At 40.6% G+C, this 24,231-nt stretch overlaps 1 protein-coding gene across 1 annotated transcript; it reads left to right on the forward strand.

Moving 5' to 3' along the window:
* Window positions 1-13,722: 13,722 nt before the first annotated feature.
* On the forward strand, window positions 13,723-21,618 carry si:dkey-246g23.4 (uncharacterized protein LOC559426 homolog). The gene is made up of 6 exons (XM_047596772.1): window positions 13,723-14,032; window positions 15,541-15,807; window positions 16,372-16,515; window positions 16,604-17,307; window positions 17,405-17,645; window positions 20,751-21,618. The coding sequence occupies exons 2-6, from the start codon at window positions 15,582-15,584 to the stop codon at window positions 20,930-20,932; spliced, it is 1,497 nt and encodes a 498-aa protein (XP_047452728.1). The 5' UTR covers window positions 13,723-14,032; window positions 15,541-15,581; the 3' UTR covers window positions 20,933-21,618.
* Window positions 21,619-24,231: the final 2,613 nt, after the last annotated feature.

Genomic DNA, 24,231 nt, shown 5'->3' on the forward strand with positions numbered 1-24,231 from the left:
TCCTGCTATGAGTGACGTCCCAAGGGTTTGGTGCATCATTAAACAGAGTTCATGGTTGTGCATCATTTAAGCACATTTCTCTTTCCTCAAAAAGAGTTTTAAAAACAACCAGTTTGTTTCCTGTGCCACCATAACCAAACATCATACCTGGTTCAAGAGGTTCCCGTTCCATTCCCCATTTTTAAACTCAAGCCACTCTTTGTGGATTTGTTTACATCTGTAAATTGACTGTCCTCGAACTGCAGCTTTTTTTTTTTTTTTTAAATCAATAGCCAGAAAGCTCCTTTTGAACAAATGAGGATGTTATGAATCGTTTAAGCCACATGAAATGAACTAGTAAAATTGCACAACTCTCCTGAACTACTACTTATTCTCAACCTTATGATCATGCATGCATACACCAAATTGAGCTTCTCCACACTTAAACAGGCTCATCTCTGGTCTGACATCTCATTGGATCGGATCTCCGCTCTAGCCCAAATGAAAGTCTTTAGCGGGCTCATGCACTGTCCGTGCTGAACACAAATTGCACCTTTATTTCAGTGTCACTCTACAACCAGCACAAGCCTCCCCTCCATTTGCTATAAACGCAGTGTTCGTGTCTTCATTCATCGTTTCTATCCCCTGCTTCCCTGTATATTTGTTTCCTCTTTCTTTAATTTAATTTACTTGACTGCTCAAGTGAAACAATGTAACTAAACCGTTATTCGGAAAGTGAATTGCCACCACACAATGAATTATACATAATGCATTTAATATATAAATGATTCCTAAATTTAAAACGTGTAAACAGATCCATTTGTTTAGAATAGAAAACCCTTATTTGTCCCTCAGTGGGGAAATTGCAGATATATTGTTGATATATCAGCTCTCTCACACACCTACTCATGTATGAAATCAAGGCTTTAGTGGGAGTATTTCTTGCACATTGAGAGTCTAAGGGCTGCAGAGGTCACTGCATGCATTCACTGTTACCATAACGTGGGCGTTGAGAAGCCCCTGGAGACTGCAACTGTGATTAGTCAGTGAGAATAAACTAAGCATGCAGATGTGCATCTCGCTTGCCGCAGGTAAAGTAAAGACGGAGGTGCGGAGGGGCTGACGTTACAGAGCGCGAGGCGTTTGGACAGAGTTAGGTGACGATGGAGACTCAGCAGATGCACCAGATGGATCGTCTGTCATGTGAGTCATCTGCCTCCATCCAAGCAATGCAACATGGGGGAAAAACAAGGAAGACAGGGGGAAAAAAGTCCTGACAAATAAGGTTTATTACAGTCTAAAATAAAAGAGAAAAAAGTTTTATAATATTCATAAATGATCCTTCTCTCGTGTGTTGGAAGCCTATCTGGTTTCACTCCAGCTCTGGTAAATCATTTAGCTGCAGGGAGAGTTTCTACTCAGAGGCTTTGTGCTATTATACGTGAATTACAACAGTGAAATCAGTGACACTGAGGAAAAAATATTATAGCCAATAATTTTTAGTATCAAACTGCTCTTCTACCATTTTAAAAACAGAGCAAATAAGTCACAGCTATTCTTTTAACATTCCACATCCATGCTGCATACGTTACCGCATCATCCTGCTGCATCTGCAAAGACAGTTCAAATTCAGTTATAGAACTGAGAGATCTCCTTGACCCAGTAGCTAGTAACGATCCAAACCCCAGAAAGACCTGCAACTAGGAAGTGAGGCAGAGAGGCTGGCTATTTAAAATTCAAAGCCAGCTTTACTTTCATCCTATATTTATCTACTGATGGCAGGGTTGTCTGAGCCGAGGGCTGTGTTGCAAGAAGCACTGTAATTTTCATAGTGAATCCAGCACTTGACTTCTTCAACCGTGAATTGATTGAGGAAGGAGGGGCACAGGTTGCCTGCCTTTGTTTTTCATTTTTTTGTCTCTCTGGACTGGGATGTGAATCTTTTTTGTTGTGATTTGAAAATAATGACCAATTTAAAAGTGGTCGCTTTTTTGTCTTGAAATATGTCTAAAGAGAATATTTGTTTTTAGAGAGAATAAATCTCACCAGCTGCCCAGAGCTAAAACTGGCAAACAGCAATATACAGTATATATTTATTAAACAAAAAGTGGGAAACTCTCACCAGGCAAAATTACAATTTCAAAACACTGTAGCTCAAAACAATAAAAACAGATCAGTGCAGTATTCAGATGACACCAAATCATGCAAGTTGTGGGCTGATATTTTGGTCTCAACGTGGCTGTGATTTGCTGTTGTACAGCCAGACTCGCGTATACTGCTTAATTTGTCTTTTTAGCATTATTCAGACAGGTGTTGGCTGTTCACATAGAGATCAGCTCAGTCATGGATGCAACAAAGCACATAAGAAGGATCTGAAGAGACATGAGACAATACGAATTCAGCATTAACTTTGTTCTCCCTGTATAGATACTTTTGTGTACTGTATTTACAGGTGGATTTTAAATTTATCTAAATTTATTTAAATGTATGTTGCAACTACTTTTCAAATTTGCCTTCTTGTTTTACCTCAATCTCTCAAGTGTTATTATTGGTCTATCAAAGATACAAATCTGCAAACAGTAGACATGTTAACATCCCTGAATGCCATCTAAAAGTGGACATCTTCAGCTAAATGCCTCAAGTAAAAGATAGAGTCATAGGTCAACACAGTGTCATTAGCTAGTTAGATTTTAAATGAACACTTCCATCCTGTTTTCTACATCTCAGAAGCTACTCCAAGATTAAACCATTTCTGCCAGTCTGGAAACTTCTACTCAGGTCTTTAATACAGGTCGATCAGCCCACTGTAACTCTCTGCTCTCCAGTGTCAGTGCGAAAAATCCATCTCCACCGCTTACAGTTAAACAAAACTCATAGTGTTCACATTTTACAGATACTAGCTTCCTCACCTTCTCTACCTGCTCTCTGAACTGAACACAAATCACTGCCGCTCTCAAACTTCACAAAAGCTCTTGCTTCATGTAACATGTCTAATCTTTTGTTATGTCATGTCCCCTTCTGCCCCTGTTCTGGGGTCCAGACTAAGACACAAAGATCACGGACCCTTTTGCTATTAACGCTCGCTGACTTTGGGATAACATACTTAAGGGGATTAGGGATCCGCAAACTCTGTTGCATCATTTAAATTAATCAGTATCACTTTTTGTAGCAATTTCATTTAGTTTTAATCTTCCATGTTCTTCTTTGTACCCTTATTTTCATTTATTGCTGCAATGTTTTTTTGTTTTTTTTAAATTACAGATGTTAATGTTTTCTAGGTTTCTATAACCATTCTGCCACATAGACCATGTTTACATGAATAACAATTTTTCCACCCATTAATATTTTTTTTGTTCCAAATAGAAATTCTCATTTAACGGTTTACATGGATGCTAAATGAAAAGATACAGTCCTAACAGTTATGACTGCTGTGTCAGGTCTTCTGGAAATATAGCAGAAAATGCTAATTTTTACCATCTCAAGTGAAAAAATCTCCTTAAAGAATCAAAATTACTGAAACGGCTGAAAACAGGATGCGAAAATGAAATGAAAATCTTCACTGCCATGAAACATAATCGGTCTGTGTTCACTTACTGCTGTTGATGCACACCACAAGATTTCTGATTAGATGTGGATCTAATTAAACCACACAGACACAGAATATCAGACAAAAAAAAAAAAAACAGCCTATAGAGGCCATATCTCACAATCTAGATGGAGAGGTTCAGACTGCAAATGTGGAATTTAATCAGCTGAACGAGTCTTCAAGGAGTCGCGGAGTGTCTTCTCCCCTTTAATTTAAAGGAAAGAAATGGAACAGGGAAGAAAATCTGTGCTGAAATCTGCCAATACTACCCCACTATAAGGACACCAGAAGCAATTTGCTGAATAACAAAAGAAACATGAATGTCAATGTAAAGGGGAAGTATGATGATTCGTTGGATACCGATGCCGTCTGAAATGTGAAAGTTGTTTGGAGGAAATAAGAAGATCCTATTCTGCGTGACAGAAATTGGATTTTCTCTAAAGCAAGCGTATTTGCAGATACATAATGAGATGAATTAGGTGCTCGGACTCGCAATTAACCGTTTATCATGTGTTGACTCGACTCCTCTCTAATAACTAGGACAAACAAACACACACACAATAAGAGATGAACACACACAGTGAGAAAGCACCTCAGGTTCAGCAGGAGAACAAGTATTTGCTGCAACAGAAGACTCTTCACTCTGAATCACTTCCAGAGTCCTACGCTGCAAGATGCAATCTATAGTAACTAATGATAGAGGTGGGATGAAATATAAAGGTTTGAAATGTTTTGCAGGACTGAGGCTGGAGAGCTGTTTGAAATTCAATTGTCTGAAACACATTTTTATTAACCTCCCGAGACCCTGCATCCTCATATGGGGACATTAAGTTTTACGTTTTATTGCTGCTTATTCCACTTCATTTAAACCTGTTGTCCTCGTTAGTGGACACTTTAGTCTGCAATCTAGTGGTTGTTTATACTTATTAACATTTCTAGTTTGATATGACCCACAAATTTAACAAATGTTATCAATAGTAACAAGCTTCAACCCCTGCTAATTAGCAAGTACTCGTTTGGGGACATTGGGACTTCATTGTTCGCTGTTCTGATTTTGCTCAGCCATGTACAGGTATTTAAATACACAGTTTTATATTTGTTCACACATTGGTGACTACATTGTAATATAAATAATGAAATAATCCCAGTGTCCACATATGAGGACATTGTTTGTTTTGTTTTGTTTTTTCAAAAACTACTGCTTCCTGTTGAAAGATGATGCTTAGTTTTTATACTTCTTGGGTCCTACTGATCCCAAACACCTCAGAGAAATTAAAAACACATACCAAACAAAAGCGTGGGCGTCAGGTTGTTAAAGGGGACATGAAACTTGAAACACTAAACGTAGTCATGATCATTGCTGTTGCGTCGCCATCATTGGAGTGGTTGGCTCAACTTGCGGCGGCACTGAGCAGCTACATATACATTGAAAACGACATGGAAAGAGGAGCAGATTACAAAACTAATTAAAGGAGGCATGTTTTTGCATTGCTCCTGGATGTTCACATGAGCCACACGCCACCGACACAACCATATGTTCTAGCTGCACTCTGCACTTTGCATTTTGCACTGTTGGATCTTAGTAGGTTCTAAGTAGAGCCTCAAAATGCAAAAAGAAGAGAATGGGAGGCTGTTCATCAGCTGATCAAAAATTTAAAGCCCTATTCGCACAGGACTAGTTTTACCAGGGGACTTCCGGTTATTTGTAATAATCAGAGGTTGTCTGTGATCTTAATCCCGTGCGAATTGTCCATGTCTGTGATTTGTAAAGTAAAAATTACAACGCAAATTACCTCGTAACACGGAGGTCATCTGATAATAATCCAGTGTGAACTGACATCTCTGTGATGTCTGAGTTTTTTTTACTTTTTCGAGACTTTTGTTTTATTTTGCCGCTTTTTTCTGCCTCTTGTCCCTTAAGAATTATAAAGGATGTGCTATGATTCAAAGTTTCCGTTGAGGAAGATGTCATATTTTCTGTAGTATTCTTGTGTTTCTTTCAGTTCCTTTCCGTTTATTGTCATTTTTCTTTAACTAGACAGATGGCTGAAAGCAGTGAACAATGATGCTGTACAAAGATCTACACTGTCTATTCTTTGCTCATTAGCCGCTCACAGTACTCCGAGCCTCGTCTGCTCCAAATGAACCATCTGCAGATGCTGAGTTCAACACAACAAACGTCCAGACAAAAACATTTACGTAGCTTTATTCTTAGTGGGGTAGTAAAAGAGAAAGTTACGTCTGGATCTGTGCTACATCTCACTTTCAATCAAACCAAACCAAGTCTTGCATTAACCTTCCCTTACTGTTTTGTGGCAGAGCTAAGGGGGAGGAGATTGCTTGTATACAAGCCCCCAGAGCTACACAACCAACATTGCCACCTGGGGAGTCTCACCGCAGGAAATATTGCAAGAGTCCAATTGTATGGTAAAACTACTGGCACAAGTTCAACGCCGGAGGCAGAGATATGGTTCCAAAAGAAGATAAATTTATTGAACTCTTAAGTCTGGAAGTGTCTGAAAAGAAAAACTTTAAATACAAGAACACACTTAATTTTAAAACACAATCTCAGCTGCGGCCAAGTGGCCACTCCTGGCAAAGCATCACTAATACTAAAAGAATCATGTGGCAAAACAGCAGCTGAACACCTAGAATCAGAAACACACTTCTGAAATAGACTAAAATAGACACTTTAATCCTAACTTTGCTGCCTGTAACAACTCCTACCAATATTGGAGATGAAAGATACTCAACCTTTGTGGCAGTCGGGAGCTTACAACCTTGTCTAAGGAGAGACACCAATACCAGGCAACTAGAACTTAGGCAGGAGGCAGCAAGGCCACCTGTAGAACAAGAACAGAGCTACAGCCTTCCCCTTCTTCACCTTCTTCTTCCATTTAATAAGTGCTGGATTGTGCCCCAGAGTCAACTACCCCCTTCTGTCCTTCCATCTTAAATTCTCTTGTTCAGTCCCATCTTTCTTAAATACTTAAACAGATTCCCACTCTCCTTTTAGCTACCCGCCATGTGCCCGCCACTCATCGAATTGAATAAAGATGTCTTCCAGTACTTGACGCGTCCCAACTTTGCCGCCATTCTTCAATAATATGTCTTTTGATTAAGTCCTTTACCTCAGCCCTGGTAAAAGAAATCTCCATAAGCGTTTCATGAGTCAGTGCCTGTTTTTTTTAGTTTATCTACAATTTCATTCCCTTTTACTGTGAGCTGGTACCCATATGAACTTGATCAGTCTGTTCCTGTTCTTACACCTGATGAAGGTTTCATATATTTCATTAACTATATCCCGCCTGACACTAGCTATAAAAGACTTAAGAGACTGTAAAGCAGAACATGAATCAGGACATATAGCTCTCCATTTCTGAACCCTCTAGCCATTAGTTGCCATCAACTCAACTGTGTAATTATCTGAAGTTCTTCTCTTAGCACAAACCCTTAACTCTGGGATACTAAAATCAAAACATGTTTTTCCCATCTCAGGCTCCTTAGATCCATCTGTATAACGTGCAGTGTGAGCTACAGCCTTGAGGGCACAGGTGTTTTAAATACCCTCCAGCTGATAGGAAGGGCTGGATCAGGGAGGAGCTGACCTATATTTTGGGTTGCGTTCACAGCTCCTGGGAAACAACAGGTACAGCCTGAACAGCACTACTACAGTTTGTTAAGACATGCACATTGGTTTATGGGTTTGAGCAGAAGGAGTGATGCCGAAAAAAGTGGTCAGATCTGACTACTCTTTTTCAGTAACGTGTAATCTAACACGTTACTATTTCCAAACCAGTAATATGTTTCCAAGTCACTGTGCATTACTATTTTTCCCATTTTCATGACTAAAAACATATATTTTTGCTTTCTTCTTGCAGGAGTGACGTCAGGCATGCTACAAGTCACATTTTCAGCATGTCGATTTTAATACCACACAGCTACACACATGTAAACAACAATGGAGGGAGGAGAGAGATGCACGTTTCTGGCTGGAAATACCGCCACTATTTTGCATTTGTGTCAGCTAAAGAAAACAATATTAAGGTTCGCTGCACATGATGGGGTGGCAAAAAAGTCCTACCTGGCTTCAAAAACACAACATTAAATTTAAAGAAACATTTTGAGTTGCAGCACGGAACAGTGAAGCTAACAGAGCATGTCCCACCAGGTGGTGTGAAGCAGAGAGCTGCACCTGATAACAAAAGCTGGACTTCAGTGTAAAACCAGTCCTGTGTTGTTGAGGAAATGCTGCCTCTTTAATTGAAAACATAGTTAAGAAAAACTGTTAAAAATGCATTTTCACTGAAGCGAGTATTGGCAAAACCTGTTGTCATTTTTATGTCTGTGTGGAAGGAGTAATCAGTATTCTGTAATCTGATTACTTTTTCAAGGTAAATGCGAACCTTAGAAGAAATGGTGGTATGATTGGATGGAGCATATCCTGCTGTTTGTAAGATAAATATCTTAATCCACAGTGTAAACCAGATAATTTCTTTGTTTCTTTAACCACACAGGAAGACAGGATGCCACAAAACCCAGGGGAGCCATTCCCACGTGTGATCGTTACACAAAAACAAAACACTCCCAACAGCAGCTGACCCCACTCATTAAATCCTGACTCTTCCTCATCCATGTCTACCGTAGACTCTTCCTGGAAACCTCCTGCTGATTCGTCACACCTTTCACCTGGAGACCAGAGCTTTGCTTCAACGGTGAGCGTTCACACATTATTCTATAGTTTAAACTGTGTTGTATTTTTAGTCTATTTTCCAAATGAATTCAGGTATGCATGATTAGTTGTTGAATCATGTTGGATTATAAGCAAACGGGCAAGGTAATGTTGGAATGGATTTGTTGGTGCTTGTTTACTAAACTGGTGTTGGGATTAGTTGAAACACATTTCTCAATTTGCAGCCATCTGGACCCGCATGCATCTATCAGCTTGTGACAATCACAATCAAATATCCAGCAATGGGAATGCTTTAAATAATTAGAAATTCAGACTATTACGTAACCGATTAGTAAATAAATAATAACAATAATCACAAAATTTGGCTTTCATTATGAGTATCCTTGGTTTACGTATTTATTAATGAGCCTTAGTGGTGTTTTTGATGTGTTTAGCAGTCCAGACCTTTACAGAAGTAAGACTGATTCACATTCTTCTCATAGGGAGTGTTTGCCCGGCCAGTCTTTGACCTGTGTGCAGTCGACTAGTTGGCTGCGTCCCTTCACCGTCTACCCCCACCCGCCATCTGGGTAAGCCCACACACACCTGGGCTTTCTGGGACTCTGCCACGTAGAGGCAAGTAGAAGCTCAAACAGTGAAACATAGGTGGAGGGGCAGGATTCAGCATGCTGGGCTGGAAAAATAGACTGCCTCCAGTATAGAGAACACTCCACCGATCAGGGATGTCAAAGATACGGCTTGTGGACCAAAAATCGAGCCATCAGTGGGTCGAATCTGGGCTGCAAGATGAATTTTCAGAGTGCAAAAATGACAGAGAAGACATAAACTGACCTGTAGATAGCAGCGATGTGCCCAAATTTCAATTATTTTTCTGAAGACATTTCAGGTAGTTTTTTAAAAATGTTACTGTTAAAAAACTCTGTTAAAAAAAACTCCTGAGACCCTGCATCATCATATTGGGACAATAAGTTTTAGGTTTTATTGCAGCTTATTCTGCTTCATTTAAACCTGTTGTCCTCATTAGTGGACGCTTTAGTCTGCCATCTAGTGGTAGCACAGGGTCAATACATTAGTTGGTGTACCTGATAGTGGGCATTTCATCGTACTCATTCAACAGACGGTTGAAACTTATTTATGCTTATTAATGTTTCTAGTTTGACATGACAAATTTGACAAATTTAATAAATTTTATCAACAGCAACGAGCTACAACGTTGCTTATTAACAAGTACTCGTTTGGGACTTTATTCTGCGTAATTCTGTCTTTGCACAGCCGTGTTCAGTTATTAAAATAAACAGTTTTATATTTTGTCATTTTTTCAAAATCTGTCCAAAGATGATGCTTAGTATTTCTACGTCTTAGGTCTCACTAATCCCAAATACCATGGAGATGTTAAAAGTGCACACCACTTAAAAACTCAGGTCTCAGGAGGTTAACAGAAAGGCTGGACAAAGGACATTGAATAAAATAAATAAATTTGAAAAATGAAAGTAAACGTATAAAAGGAATCTCCTTATTCAAAATCAAAACACATCAATAAACCATATGCTGACTATACAAATAATATTTAGCCAGAGTCCAACTCTTAGACATAAAAATAAGTAATTTGCACTAACAATGAGCACAAAGTCAAAAAACACTGTACAGCAGTGTCGGGCAAACAGTTGGAGTTCAGTTCCAGTCACCACAGTGTGATATCAGCAGAACGTATAAATAGGCACCCCAACCAACTGGTCGTTTGAAGGGGCGTGAACCAAAAGGGGCGAAACCAGAAGGGTAAAAATAGCAGGGGGCATAACAGGCCCCTGAAGTCAAATCAGATTTATATGACAAGAGATGTAAAACACATCAAGAACCATGAAAACATCATGCAATGAAGAAATATTTGCTTTTTGTCCGTGTTCCCAAGATAACGCTAATTCAGGCCCAAGGACTGTGGATTGATGCCCTTGTTATACCGATAAAAAAAGGTCAAATCTTTCAAATCTTTCTTATTCCCGTGGGCTTGTTTTAAATGAGTCTGCATGTGTCTGCAGAATTTCTGTCAAGGCTGTCAGCAACCCCCTCCAAGCAGAAGCCTGCTTCAATTCCCCACCTGCACAGCTCTCCTCTCCATTTGACATAATAATTCTTCACACTCAGCTAAAAACAAAAAAGCGACTCCCAAACTGAGTGTGGCTGAGTGTGCGAAGACTGATGAAAGGATATCTGCAAGTTATTGGTGGTGTGCTGATGAGAAGCCCGTGTAGATTGGTGTTGAGGTGAGTGTGTGTACATGGTTTGGTTTTTAAGCAGGGTTCAGTCTTAGATTATCACTGACTAAGCCATTTTTTGGACAAGGAGACGGAGTGGGGCAGTTTTGCAGAACCTGACTTGCTTAAAAATCAGCTTGCAAAAACATCTTTAAAACTCTCCAAGGCTCATAAAACAGCAACTTACAATGTCATGTTTTTATTTAATTGAAGCATTACAAATCAACTCTGTCATGTTGCATAGAATGATATATCTCGTGCATTCATAAATGCATTCTTTGATGTTTGGGTAGCTACAAACGCGAGGGTATTGTATTCCCATTAGGAGACTGCTCAGAAAAACAAAAGAACCAACGTGAACTAAATGACTGTTGAAATGCTTGATGCTGTGTGTGTGTGTGGCAAGCCTCCAGCAGGACCCGAGATAAGATTTGTCTTTCATTGCACGTAAAAACACAGAGACTGGGTGCAATAAGCAGTGATTTACAAAACATTTGGCCCCACTACAATCAGAGAGCAGGACTGAGGTCCAGGAAGGCAATGCCAGCGGACTCCCTCTCCGCATAGGGTTTGTGACACCATGACGATCTTTTCCAATGACCTTGGCTCATCAAACAATCAAGTGTCTGATTGCATCACACACACACACTTACACACACACACCAGCTGGCTTGTTAGCGTTTTCGGCAATTACTGCGACACATGTGTGAGTGGCTGTTCGTTGAGAGCGCACGAATATTCCGAGAAGTTGTCTCTCGTTACGCTGCTGTTGCTTTCGTGCTGGCTACATCCACAAAAGACACCCCCATTGGTTCATGTTATCATGACTTGAGGGGAGAATGCATTCGTCTTGGTGACAATTCATGAAAGCATTTACTTGGATTTTCTTTGACCGTACAACTAATATTAGGCTCAGAGAAAAACATGGTCGCCAAAGTTGCCCTAAAGCATTTCAAAACCCGTGCAATAACTGTTGAAAGTTTTCATTGCTGGACAAATTAAAGCAATGGTAGCAAGGCTAAGAAACAAACAGTTTACACAGAGGAAGCGTGCAACCCGTAGACACGTATTGCACAGTTATTACATCACCGAAGTGAAGACACAAGAACAAAGCTTTAGTCAGCAATGTCCTCCCCTGGATTAATATGCTGGGATTCTCGGAATTTGCAGTTTTCCATGTGGAGCTGCATGAATTCAGAATCAGGATAAGTTTGCCCATTGGTTATGTAGTAGCATGAATGAAGTGATGAAAATTTAATGGATAGGGCCGTGCTGCATATTTCACACACTGCTGGGTTAGTATTGGTAGACATAGACGTATACTCACAAACATCCAGGACTTGGTGATTTACAGGGGCATACTGGAGAGACCAACGTGTCTCTGTTGCAACAACAATTCAGGCATGACGCCAGACACACTGAAGGCAAACATCAGAAGAGTCCACCAGCCTCTGGAAACACACTTAATAACCCTCTGTGCACACCGTGTCAGGCCTCAGCAGCTTGTATACATTATTCAGAAGGCATTCCTCTGCATCCATACCACTACTCTACCTCTCCCAGTCATCCCCACCATAGATTTATAATTTATCAGTCATGTTGATGAATCTTTTATTGTCTTTAGAGCAGCCGTCGGTGATGTGTATGTTAATGTCCTGGGCAGTAAAAGCAAGCCTTTCCACGAAAGTGGTGAAATGATAAAGATACTCTGAAAACGACATGGATAATTCCCTTCATGAAGTACCTGAAACTATCCTGGAGATCTAGACCAGCACAAATTATCGCCCTGGTGGACAGATGCAGTGATAGGTCAATGATTGATTTATTCTGTCCTTTTCTCTTAGCTTAGCCACACTGTAACCTTCACCACCGGAATACAGAAGCAAGCTTAAGTTTAAAATTGAGAGTGTGACTGATCCTACTATAATATTTGAGGATATGAATTTTGAAAACGGAGCCTTTATTAAAAGTATACAAATGTAATCCACTGAGTCAACTCAGTGTCAGTTAAGTGTTTTAGTGTTGAGTTTTCATTTCCGGAAGATTTAAGATGATTGATTGACCTTAAAGAATAAATTGTGGCCCTATTAAAAGAACACTACGAGCTCTTTTAGCTGCTGTCTGCTGACTCAAGGACCCACAGAACACTTGGCACAGACACTAAGGATTGTGCACTTGGCTCCATAAAGAGGTTTGTGCTCGGTAACAATCTGGCAGGTCACAAACCTCGGGATTGTGCCAATTTAGTGACTTGTGTGGATCATATAAGCGGTGGTTCATTAACTGCATTAATGGTTTGGAAAACTTTACTGGCAGGCTGTACCAACAAGAGGCAGTTAAAGGGCTTTTTGTGGAATAACGAGGTCATCTAACTGTCACACTTCAGACAAAGTCCGTCTTTTCCTTATTAAGCGTGCCATTTTTAATATATTGTCAGTTCTTATGCTCTTTCTTTTTTTTATCAAACAGACAGACCTCCCTCCAGTAAAGAAATTTTCATCATCAAGCACAATCATTATGACCACTGACAGGAGTAGTAAATAACATTGATCATCTTGTGACAATACAATGTTCTGGGACCTGGCATTCATCTGATGTTATTGAAAGGCTGGTTACACCCTGGACAGGTCGCCAATCCATTGTAGGGCACTCACACCTAGGGTCAACTTAGAATCACAGATTAACCTAACAAGCACGTCTTTGAATGGTGGGAGGAAGCCAGAGTACCCAGAGAAAACCCATGCAGACAGAGGGAGAACATGCAAACTCCACCCTTCTGGGTGGAGTTTGCATGTCCAACGAGATGGACTTGAACCCAGACGCTCTTGCTAGGAGGCATCAGCGCTCCGGGCATTCACGTGAATGCTAATTAGACATGTAGCACCCATTTAGACCAGTCCAGGCTCCCCTACCAAATAGCAAATGCACAGAACTGATAAAGTCAAATACAATGGAACAATGCTGATGCACCGAGGCCCCTCTCCTCAATCAGTAGAACCCAATGGCCCCCGACATCCTGTTGCCAGATTCCAGAGGACACCCATAGAACAATCTTTTTTAATCCTCAATCACACTGCACACAATGTGCACACTCAAGTTTACTAACCAGATGATAAGACTTTGCCCTGTGAGTCTATTTGTTTTAAACCTGCTAACAGTGTAGGACTTCAGCAGGTTACAAAGGTCTGCTCAACCTACTATAAAATCGAGTACAACCAGATTCCTACCTTAGCTAGTCAGTGGCAGGCACTGCTGAATTTGTCCGTGGACATTTTTACTCAAAGTGGATTTTCCTGTAGCACTGTTAAGGTTAACTGCCTACCTAACCTACTTTTTAACCCTCTGTTGTCTTCTTTCTCCCTTTCCCTTCTGCTGTTAATGTTCTTTCTGTCACTTCGTTCTCATCCCTGTGCGTGATTCACACCACTGCACATGACAAGATATCTGTGTTCATGAAAACTACACCAAGTGTGGCCGGCTTCCTGCAGGAGGGGCATGAGGGCATCCATATGACCAACACGGGTAGGACATAAGTTTGGTTTTACCTATAATGCAATACGTACAGACAGTGAGATGTTTTTCGCAGTCAGTTGTATCACATATTTTTAGGGTCATGATCTAGATTTGAGTTCAGACCTCAGTCAAATCACACAGAGGGTGAGTAATCTCCATAATTAAAATGCTTGAAAATCCACCATGTAAACTGCTTCTTCTGCAACTCTAGGAAGTGGTATTTTTATTATGTGTATTACACATTTTTCATCAACCGAAAAAGGAATTGAGCTAAATCCTATCATGCACGCTAAATCTAATCTACTTGCGTGGACCGCGCTCCAAAGACAACAAATATCGTACAGTGGCACATTTTTACATTTTAATTCCTTCTCTACACAACTGAGGACACTCTTAAAAGTTATTGAATGTATCTTAGGGAGGCTTTTGATCAGGCGGTAAATGATCTACTCTGCTCATATAAAATTTGAAACCCAGCTGATGTGACTTAATGAGTGGCCATGTAGTCTGGTTAAAAGCAGTGCTTTGTGATCTGTGTGTTACTTACTTATGACTTGAAATTCCAATACTGTGAGGCTGCACACTAAAGAAGCAACACTCTTGACTGTGGTGTTTATATTCAAGGGCAAAACACTGAATAACATTACACCACAGTGTGCAGAATATTTCTTTATGATTGAAATGCAGGATACACTGCTGATCATAAATTTAGACTACAATATTTTTAACCCTTTCTCGTGATACAATAATGACAATCTGATTTATATTAATAGGAATAAGAAGAGGAATGTATATTCCAACTTTATGGGCACCAGTGTACATATATCTTTATACACAAGTACTGTATATGTAAATCATTTTTTCTACTTTGTATTCTTTCACCATCTGTGTACAGTTGCTATTGGGAGTCAAGGGAAAGAAATTGCATTCTAATGTGCATTGCTGGTGTTAAGCCTCAAATTTCCTGGATTTGCTTCCATAATGTCTGGAGATAAGACTTTAGTTGGAGTTGATTCATTCACTCATCTCAAAAACTGCAAGTTGGGTTTGAGTTCAGGGTTAGTTTGTGTTCAGTACCATTTGAGGCTTGAGTATATTAATACCTGAGTTGTTAGACCAGGATATTTACCCTTTGTACTCCAGCCTTTCAAATTTCTCTCTGCCTAATATTTTTTTTTAGGTCTGCTTTCTGGGTCTTTCAGTTTTGAAACTGAATTCATTAACTCAATTTATGGTATATACTCTAAAAGTACTTGAAACAAAAGTGGCTGAGGAACTGTACTTGTGTAGCTGTACTCAATAGCAAATGCTAAACGTATAGGTCGGGATTGAAGATGGCGGCTATAATAACTTCTTGATCTTATCTACCATTGTCAGCCATGCCATCTGTAGTAGGAACGTGCATTCTCGCCACTGACAACTCCATATGGACAATGTCAGCGTAGGTGGTGTTAATTCACTGGGCCCTAGCAGTTCAGTGTGGGGGGCTTCCACAAAACTCTTGTATGTCTCCCTAGGTGAGTTGGTGTGAGTGCTGCCGGGAGCAGCGCAGGCCAAGATGGACGCTCCAGTGAAGGGTCAGAAAAGGAGAGTAACCTCGGCACCCCCTGACGGTGGCTACGCCTGGTTTATCCTGATCTCTTGCTTCTTCGTCTTTGGCCTGACCTTTGGGGTCATTAAGTCGTTCGGCGTATTCTATGTTGAGATACACCGGTATTTTGAAACCACGGCAACCGAGACATCATGGATCACCTCCATTGCCGTGGCTACCATTCACGTTGTGGGTAACTATCACCAATTTGTTTTACTATGTCAGGTAAATGACTCCTTAATGTAGCACAAAAGAGTCTGTGACAGTCTAAATGTAACAACTGTCTTTTTAAAGCTCTTCCACTCTTTGTTATCTTCATGTCCAGTTATGCTCATGCCCAGAAAAAACTATTGTATGTTTTTAAATTATTATTTTTTTAGTCTTTTTACATTCTGAGTTGTTAAATTCTGAGGAGGAGGTTGCTTTCTCCTAAATCTTGAAGGATGTCATGTGGTTTCTTGGGGTGAATGCGTTTTACACCATTAATAACCAAACTCTTGTTAACTTGTTTACTGATGGTGCGGGTAAATGATCTGCTCACTCAGTTAAGTGAAAAACCTATAGCTATATATTTCAAGATACAGTCTTAATTTATACAGTGAACTCTTTTAAGATAAATTAAATACCAACTCTGCCATTCTTTACTGCATGCATATACTGTACATTGAACTGCAGTTTTGTTGCTCTAAGTCTGTTTACTCGGTTGAATATATGCTGAACCAGACTATATATGCATATGTCATGTGTCCTTCTGCAGCTCCAATAGCATCTGCACTAAGCGCCTGCTACAGCCATCGCTCTGTAGTGTTTACAGGTGGACTGATGTGCAGCTTGGGAGTTGTGTTTGGGGCTTTTGCACGTGACCTGACTGAACTCTACCTAACAGTCGGGGTCCTAAATGGTAAGTGCACCGTAACATGCACTGTCCACAGAGCAAACTCAGAACATAACACACAAAATCTGATATACGCTCGTCACCTCTGTTGCAGGTTTTGGCTATGCGTTAACCTGGACTCCCACCGTGACCATGCTCGGCTTGTACTTTGAGAAAAGGCGTCCGGTGGCAAATGCAGTGGCCAGCTCAGGAGAGTGCATTCTCACCTTCATCCTCACACCTTTGTTCCAGCTGTTGATTGACAGCTTCTCTTGGAGGGGTGCTTTGCTGATCCTAGGGGGTCTGCAGCTTAACCTGTGTGTGTGCGGGATGCTGCTGAGGCCCCTAAAAGACGCCAGAGACTGTGTCAGTGAGGTCAAAGCAGAGGAAGGAGACTTGTCTATGGAACTTCTCCCCAAAGAGGACTTGGATCAGGTCAAGCAAAGCTGTCAAGCAGGACTGAAGATCTCTGAGGGAGATGATCAGTTGGCCACTAGGTCATGTCCAGAAAACCCGGAGGAGAAACACGATCTGACCAAAGACTCAAAGAGCAGGACTAACAGGACAGAACTAAAGAACAAAATCCTTATCTATGTAGATTATACCCTCATCACAAATGCTCGATTCATGGTTTACTCTATGTTCGGGGTCTTTGCTGCTCTGGGGTTTTTTGCCCCAGGTTTGTTTCTGGTTCCATATGCTCGCAGTCAAGGGATTGAGGAGTACCAGGCCGCTGCACTTATGTCCATTTCTGCAGCTTTTGACCTATTTGGAAGATTGTTCTTTGGCTGGGTGGCAAACATGAGGCTGGTGCAGACGGTAGGTTCAGTGCAATAATAAACCAATGCATTTACAAGTGTAGGTGTTGATGTAGCAGCTGATGAGCTGTCTGTTTTTATGTCTCTACTCTAACCAGGTGCAGCAACTGACCGCTTCAGTAATTCTGCTCGGGACAGTGTTACTCCTATGCCCCCTGGCCACCTCGTTTTCAGAGCTGGCTGCTTTCAGTGCTGCTTATGGCCTGGTGTACGGCGCAACGGTCGCAGTCCACATCACCGTGCTCGCTGAGGTTGTGGGAATCCAACAGCTCGGAAGCGCACTGGGGTTTTTCATGCTCATACGCAGCAGCGGAGGTCTGCTTGGACCGCCCATCGCCGGTGAGCTTTGACAGTCAGCTGCAAGAGAACAGTGAGCCTGCTGTGCATATCAAAAAGAAATAGATTTTAGCTTTGTGTTTTTGAAGTAGGGTTTCTTGTGATTCAGGTCGGAATAAACAAGAAGCTGCACAAAGTGGAATATTTTATCATTTTTTAGACATTTACCGTAACCTTTCTATTTGCAGAGCTTCAGCAAAATCTCAAGGTTACCTTGTCGCCCGGTTATATCCTGTTCTTCCAGCACATTAAGTCTTGCACCGTGGATGTGCTTTTATGCCGTTCTGCATTGTATCCTCGGCCCAGTGTGCCTCATTCAAACGAAACAAGATTTTGATACCTTCCTGACACGCGGTGCCACCCCTCAATTATTAATGGGTTTCGTGGATTGTCCAACAGCATCACAGATATTTATACGCAGAAAGCAAATCACCAAAAATATTAATGTCACGATGCTTTATGGCCGTGTTAATTTCATGGCTGATTGCTTCCAAAATCAGTTCTTTTTCTTGTTAAATGGAGTTTCTTCCCCACTGACTTTTTATCCTGCCACATTTTCCGACACTGTCCTGCAGAATGTCAGAACAGCTGTGGTATTACAATGGACAAGCATCAGGGTGGAAAATGAAAAAAAGAAAAAAAAGACATGGAAGAAAAATTTGTTCGCGTTAAACTTGAGTGACAGTTCACTAACTGATAGAGGGGAAGAAAAATTAAACGCTTATATATAATTAAATTCTAAAGTTGATCATTAACAACCCAATGGATATGAGACAGGAAACAGCTGACTGATTTGCCAAGAAATTAAGCTGTTTAGAACTGCAATAGTGGACAAAAGGCAAAAAAAAACATTAAGATAAATATACAATAAAATGTTTACTAGAGCAACTACAGTACTGTCACTTCCATTTAGTTGTGAGATCCATATTTGAAATTTAAAAAAACAACTATAGCAGCTTTAAGTTAGAGAAATATAGAGTATATACTCTATGTATATCCTCCTGACATGTTGTTTTGCATATTAATTTACATACCACTACACTTGAAATTAATTGCAGCCATTTATCTTATAGGCACATTAAATGTGAATTTGATTGCAGTGCTAGTGTTCAGTTTAGCTGTTTTGAATGTGTGCCACAGATCCATAATGTATTTGGTAATATCACAAGTATAGACCCCTTCATGGCCTACGTCAGTGTGACGTCACAATGTTCGCTGGAGGCAAAACAGAGGGAAGCTTGAGGTGAACATTGTCACTTTCAATCACGGAGATGTCGTCTTGTTGTATTTTTGGTGCTAAAACCGAAAAATCAAAAACACTGACTTGAAGTTGTATCACATACCAGCCACTGCCAGTCGCAGACAACTTTGGTTTGGCTTTGGTGATTAAAAGAAAGTAATGGAGTGAGACAATCAACAACTCGCACACTTCATATCAGGTCAGATTAATATGTAATCACCATCAGTTTCAGCCCGAAAAACGTTTTGGGTTAGACTAAATCGTGACTGAAAATTACGTTAAATTAATCCTTATTTAGGGGATTCTCGTTGCATGTTAATGCTAATGCTAACCGTGAGCTAACGCAAGGTTAGTTACATGTGTCAGTGGAGTCCGAGCACAAATTGAATTTACTACTTTACCCTCCACAGTGGTTCCACTTACTTCTTGTAATATCTTTGTTGGAGAGGCTTCACTTGGTAAAGACAGACCAGTCTCCTCTGTGTCCTCCTTTGGTCACATTGTCCACCCAGCGAGTGAGAGTGTAGGGGTCAGTGAATGTAGTCCCATCAGTCAGAGTGAACTTTTTCAAATAACACTCACGGCCTTGGGGAGTGAGTGTATTAGTATAGTCTGTAAAATATGCTTTTCCCTCATCCATTCTTGCCAAAACAGTCCATTGAAATATGCTAAACACCGTTTACAGGCTGTGGTGTTTGAGATGCCTAGCATCCAATTAAGCCCCTGTCCCTCACAAAACGTCACTTTGTTTACAAACCGTGAAGGGGTTCATATATCAGCTGCTCTGCCAATGTTCTTTAATCTATTCTAGAGAGGAAAAATAACACGAGCAGTCATTACACAAACATTTCAACGAAGTGTCAGCAAAGACATGCTGCTTCACCACCGACTGTCCACTGTCCAGGAAGCATTTAAACCTGATTTCTGGGGTTTTGACCCATATTCGCACGCAACTCTAAACAATGGCAGTAAACACAGACTTAAAAAAAAAATGCCCAGCTTGACTTGGCAGCCAGGCAGAGACACTGCTGCCAGAAAGCGTCCTGTCACTGAGCACATCCAGCTCTAAATCAGCTGTGGGGACCTCTCCAACAGAGAGGAAACTAAACATAATTGCACTTTGCATGGTCCGCGTGATGGCATTTATGGATTTCAATGAAGATGGGAACACGGCCAGGAGTCAAAGACACTTGAGTTATTGAGGTGTGGCGGATTTATTATTTAATTAGTCTTGAAGAACTTGAACTTTTTCTTTGGCACAGGATCCATTTTTTCTTCTGTCATCCTTTGTCTAATGCACTGGATAAAGCTCGGATAACATAAACAGATTACTTTCACTCCCTCCTCAGTCCTTTGAATCTCCATTCCATTAACCGCTGTTTAACAAGTGGCTGGACCACACGGACTAATTTAATTAAAGAAAATGCTAAAGGCTGAAACCGACCTCGAATAAAGTTAAATGCTAATTGAAGTGAAGCAGATACAAATATAGCCAGTAGACTCTTATTTTTAACTGAACATGGTCCCTCTGACACAGAGCCTGCCCCTAACTTATTTACTCAGCCGTTCTCAGAGCACTTTTTAAGACCAGAGAGCTGATGGATGTTGAAGATGCATTAAAGCATTCTAATTTCTTTCACAGGGAGGAAGGCACTAGCTATTACCGCCTTAGGAGAAACTACATCTTCTTTCAATTCACTCCTCCATGACTGTGCTTCAGTCTTGATCTTGAATGATAACATAGCTGGGATGTTGCTGGGAATTTGACCGGCGTGGGTGCATTCCAGGCCGGAGGGAATGTCATATGGGAAAACAGTTTTTTGACTGTGGCAGATCTTTAAATCTCTAACACTTGTGTTCCCTTTCAGGATTCTTCATCGACAAGATGAGCGACTACGGGACAGGTTTCCTCATGGCAGGTGTGGCTCTCATCGTCTCTGCCTTGTTCCTCCTCATCCTGCATCAGATGAACCGAAAGGAAGCGCGATATGCACATGGACAAAAGGGGCCCAGTCTTAGAGCTGCGGGAAAAAAGGAAAATGAGACATGAGCAACAGGAAAATGGCTGTGGTTGGTGAGTCTGAATAGCATCTGGGTACAGAAAAGGAGGGAAAATGAGGAAGGCCAGCAGGACAAAAAAAAAAAAACTTGGTACAACAGTAGAACAATTTTATAATTTATTTTTCTTTTGCAGTCACATTTCCTTTTGAAATCTTTTTTTTTTAGGCAATTGCAGACAAGGCACTTTAGATTTCATAATAATGACGATAATAATAACTTTCCCTTTATTAATCCCCAATGGGGGGAATTCCTCTGTATTCATTACTTACCCATACTTTCTCGCATGCATTTATCTCAAGTTACCTATACTATATCAAATCCGATAAATAAATAAAAAATGCAAATGCTGTTAAATTATCAACTGCAAAATGTCTCAAAACACAACAATAAAAGAGCCTTCATAGAAGCAGAACCAAATAGAATCCCCCAGAGCCTCATGTTCTGATACATTAAACCTTTTTTTTTTTAATGAACATTGTATAAGTGTTGTATTATGTATAAATGCTGTTTTCTTAAAATGTGACTGTGGCGCCCTCTAGTGATAAGGTACTGTTATTGCAATTGCAACCTTCTTCAAGACTTTAATGTGCAAAAAAGTGTAGCTATATTCTGATATCTAACCACATTGAAGATTTTTTTTTTTTTTATTATTATTGTATAAACCAGAAAATCTCATCGCAGTGAGATGTATCCTTTTTTGGCTCAGTATTTATTTGCATGCTCTCTTTTTACTTCTCTTTTTACGTGACTTACTTTAAAGAGTCCCAGAGCAGTGTCAAATGTTGAAATAACTGCTGAATAGCCAAAATCTTTTTATAGTCTGTCCTAATGCAGTCTGAAAGTTAATAAGAAAAGCTTCCTTCGGTTTTGCTCCCCGGCTGCACAAACTTTAGTGTGCAACCATCAGGAAAACTAGCTTTCACAAGCCAAACAAACAAGAGGCACAAGATAAACATCTTCAACCAGGAATGGTGCAAATATACAGTAACGAGTGTAAATAAACGTGTCATTCTCCATAGATCTGCAATAACAAACTCCAAAATGACCCACGCTGGAATCCCCCTCCTCACTAAAAGGATATCCACACACACAGAAAAGAAAAGAAAACTGGTCACAAAATACCACAAGCCTTTGATGTACCAGACAGGAACAAAGACATAATCCATGTTTCATAGAAGCTCTACATGAAAACCAAACATGAACGTTCACACACACTCACACAGGCCAACGGTCTTCAGCAGCTGACTGCCAAGAGAGCGCAGGGGCAACCTAAAATCTACCCTTATTTGATGCTAGTTTGAGCTTCTAATTACACATCAGGCTTTGTTGAAATCATAAACTGTCTATCCCGCACCTAAAAAGGATTACACGTCTGCCTGAGTACTAAACAAAGCTGTTGAGGGGGGAAGATACGCAGCAGGATTGTAAGAAAGTCGAGGAGATAAGAAAAGGAAAGGGTTATGTTATAGTAGTAATGGATCGTTTTTATTTTTGCTATTGCAAAGAATTTATTGCAAATGATGAAAGATTTGGTGCAGTACTGGTGCGTTAAAAAGGCTTCATCAAGGATTAAAAGGTCAAAAAAAAAAAAAAAAAACGTGAAAGGGAAAAGGGAAGAACCCCGACAGCACACAGTTACATAGTTCTGTGGATCCTAACAAAAAGTTGGGGGCATCTGCATTTGTCAGGTCAGTTAATTTTCACAACCTGTGTCGGCATAAGAGACATTTTCCTGCAGAAGCACTCGAGCACAAAATCACGTGATGTTTGCAGAGTTTACTAGTACGAGAGAGTAAGAGAGAGCTGCAGGCACTCTTGTGATTAATGTGTATTTTGACATCGGATGTTAACTTTTAACTTTTTGTATCCGCTGTCTGGAGGAAATGTTGCTAAATCACCAGCGACGCGGCTGGATCCTGATGGACAGTCAGACATAAAACGCTATAACTGGATCCTTATTGAGTGATATTATGCACAAACTCGGGTTAGGGTTAAGCTGCAAGTGAGTAGCTGGTTTGTTCACTGTTTTATTTTTGGCCTCTGAAAGTGAACCTGCACCAGTGCACTGAGGACTGGGGCACCTGCTCAACCATGTGGGTAACACATGAAATTAAATATGATTTCTATCACTGTAATCTTCATGCATCATTCATTTTCATAACCCCCCCCAACAATATAATGTAACAATAAAGCCTTGCTGTGTAGTTTGTGGACCGCTGCCTTTAAATGTGCATGTAAATCTAAGGAGCCGAGATTATTTTGTCACACCAGCTGTGGTGTGTTCCGTTTCATATACACCAGGGGCAAATATATTATATAGAGGATATGAGGCAGTCTAAATCTGACCCTTCCAATGTCAACTTCAATAAAGCAGAAATCACAGGAAGAGCTTTGAAGTCGAGAGAGAGAGAAAAAAGAACACCTCCCAGTCATTTTGACCCTAAACTGAAACCCCGGGGCTCAGGGTCGCTATAGAAACAGCTGAAATAGTTTTGCCTTCTTTTCCGACCCTTCGGGGTCAGGCCGAGGAATGCGGCACCGCTACCTGAGTTCAAAGTGTTCAGTAGCAGGATGAGAGATGAGGAGAGGCGAGAGGGGGAATAACTTTATGTGAAAGGGGAGAAAGCTGGGAAAGGAAAACACGAGGAGGGAAACTAAGGATTGAGAAGAAACGAAGAGAAGGAGAAAAAAAAGTATGAGGAGTCAAAGAATGTGGAGAAAGAGAAGGAGAGTGACAGAAAATAGGCAATTACTGTATAGTCTGGAAAGAATCAGAGCTAGATGAGAACAGTCTGACTTTATGTGCTTGCTGGTTAGTGCCAGGATAGAGGATAATGATTCAGGAATGAAATAGTTGCAAAGGAGAAGCAGTCGGGCACAGACATGACTTTAACCTCCCCACTGATTAAAAGATATGAGGAGGATATTCTGATATCAAGAGATGATTAATCCTGCTACATAGGTCTTAGCTCTATGAGGAGAACTAGCGATTAGACGCCACCTCCAGAAGTGAACTCTGAAACTGATTACTGCTTCAGGATTGTGTGCATGTGCCTCGGTGCTGATCTGAAATGTCCTGAAGACTCTGTTTTTGGAGCGTTCTGGCCAGAGAATCATAACTCGAGCAAAACACTGCCAAGAAATAATAAGAGGCGTACTGTGAAGAGTGTTTTCATTTTCAGTTTTTAGTGCAAGATTTTGGCAATTAACCCTTGAGCTCTCTGATCTTAAACCAACGAGTGAGACGGTAAACAAGTCTGATAAAAGTTTGGTCAGTTCCTTTTCGTG

Source organism: Mugil cephalus, chromosome 10 (genome assembly GCF_022458985.1).
Source record: "Mugil cephalus isolate CIBA_MC_2020 chromosome 10, CIBA_Mcephalus_1.1, whole genome shotgun sequence".
NCBI classification, from domain to species: Eukaryota; Metazoa; Chordata; class Actinopteri; order Mugiliformes; family Mugilidae; genus Mugil; species Mugil cephalus.

Bases quoted from the DNA above. Each gene is read 5' to 3' on its own strand.
- si:dkey-246g23.4 (XM_047596772.1), top strand. From the start codon at position 15,582: ATGGACGCTCCAGTGAAGGGTCAGAAAAGGAGAGTAACCTCGGCACCC. The intron at 15,808-16,371 runs GTAACTATCACC...GTCCTTCTGCAG, and splicing joins GGCTACCATTCACGTTGTGG to CTCCAATAGCATCTGCACTA. The intron at 16,516-16,603 runs GTAAGTGCACCG...CCTCTGTTGCAG, and splicing joins AACAGTCGGGGTCCTAAATG to GTTTTGGCTATGCGTTAACC.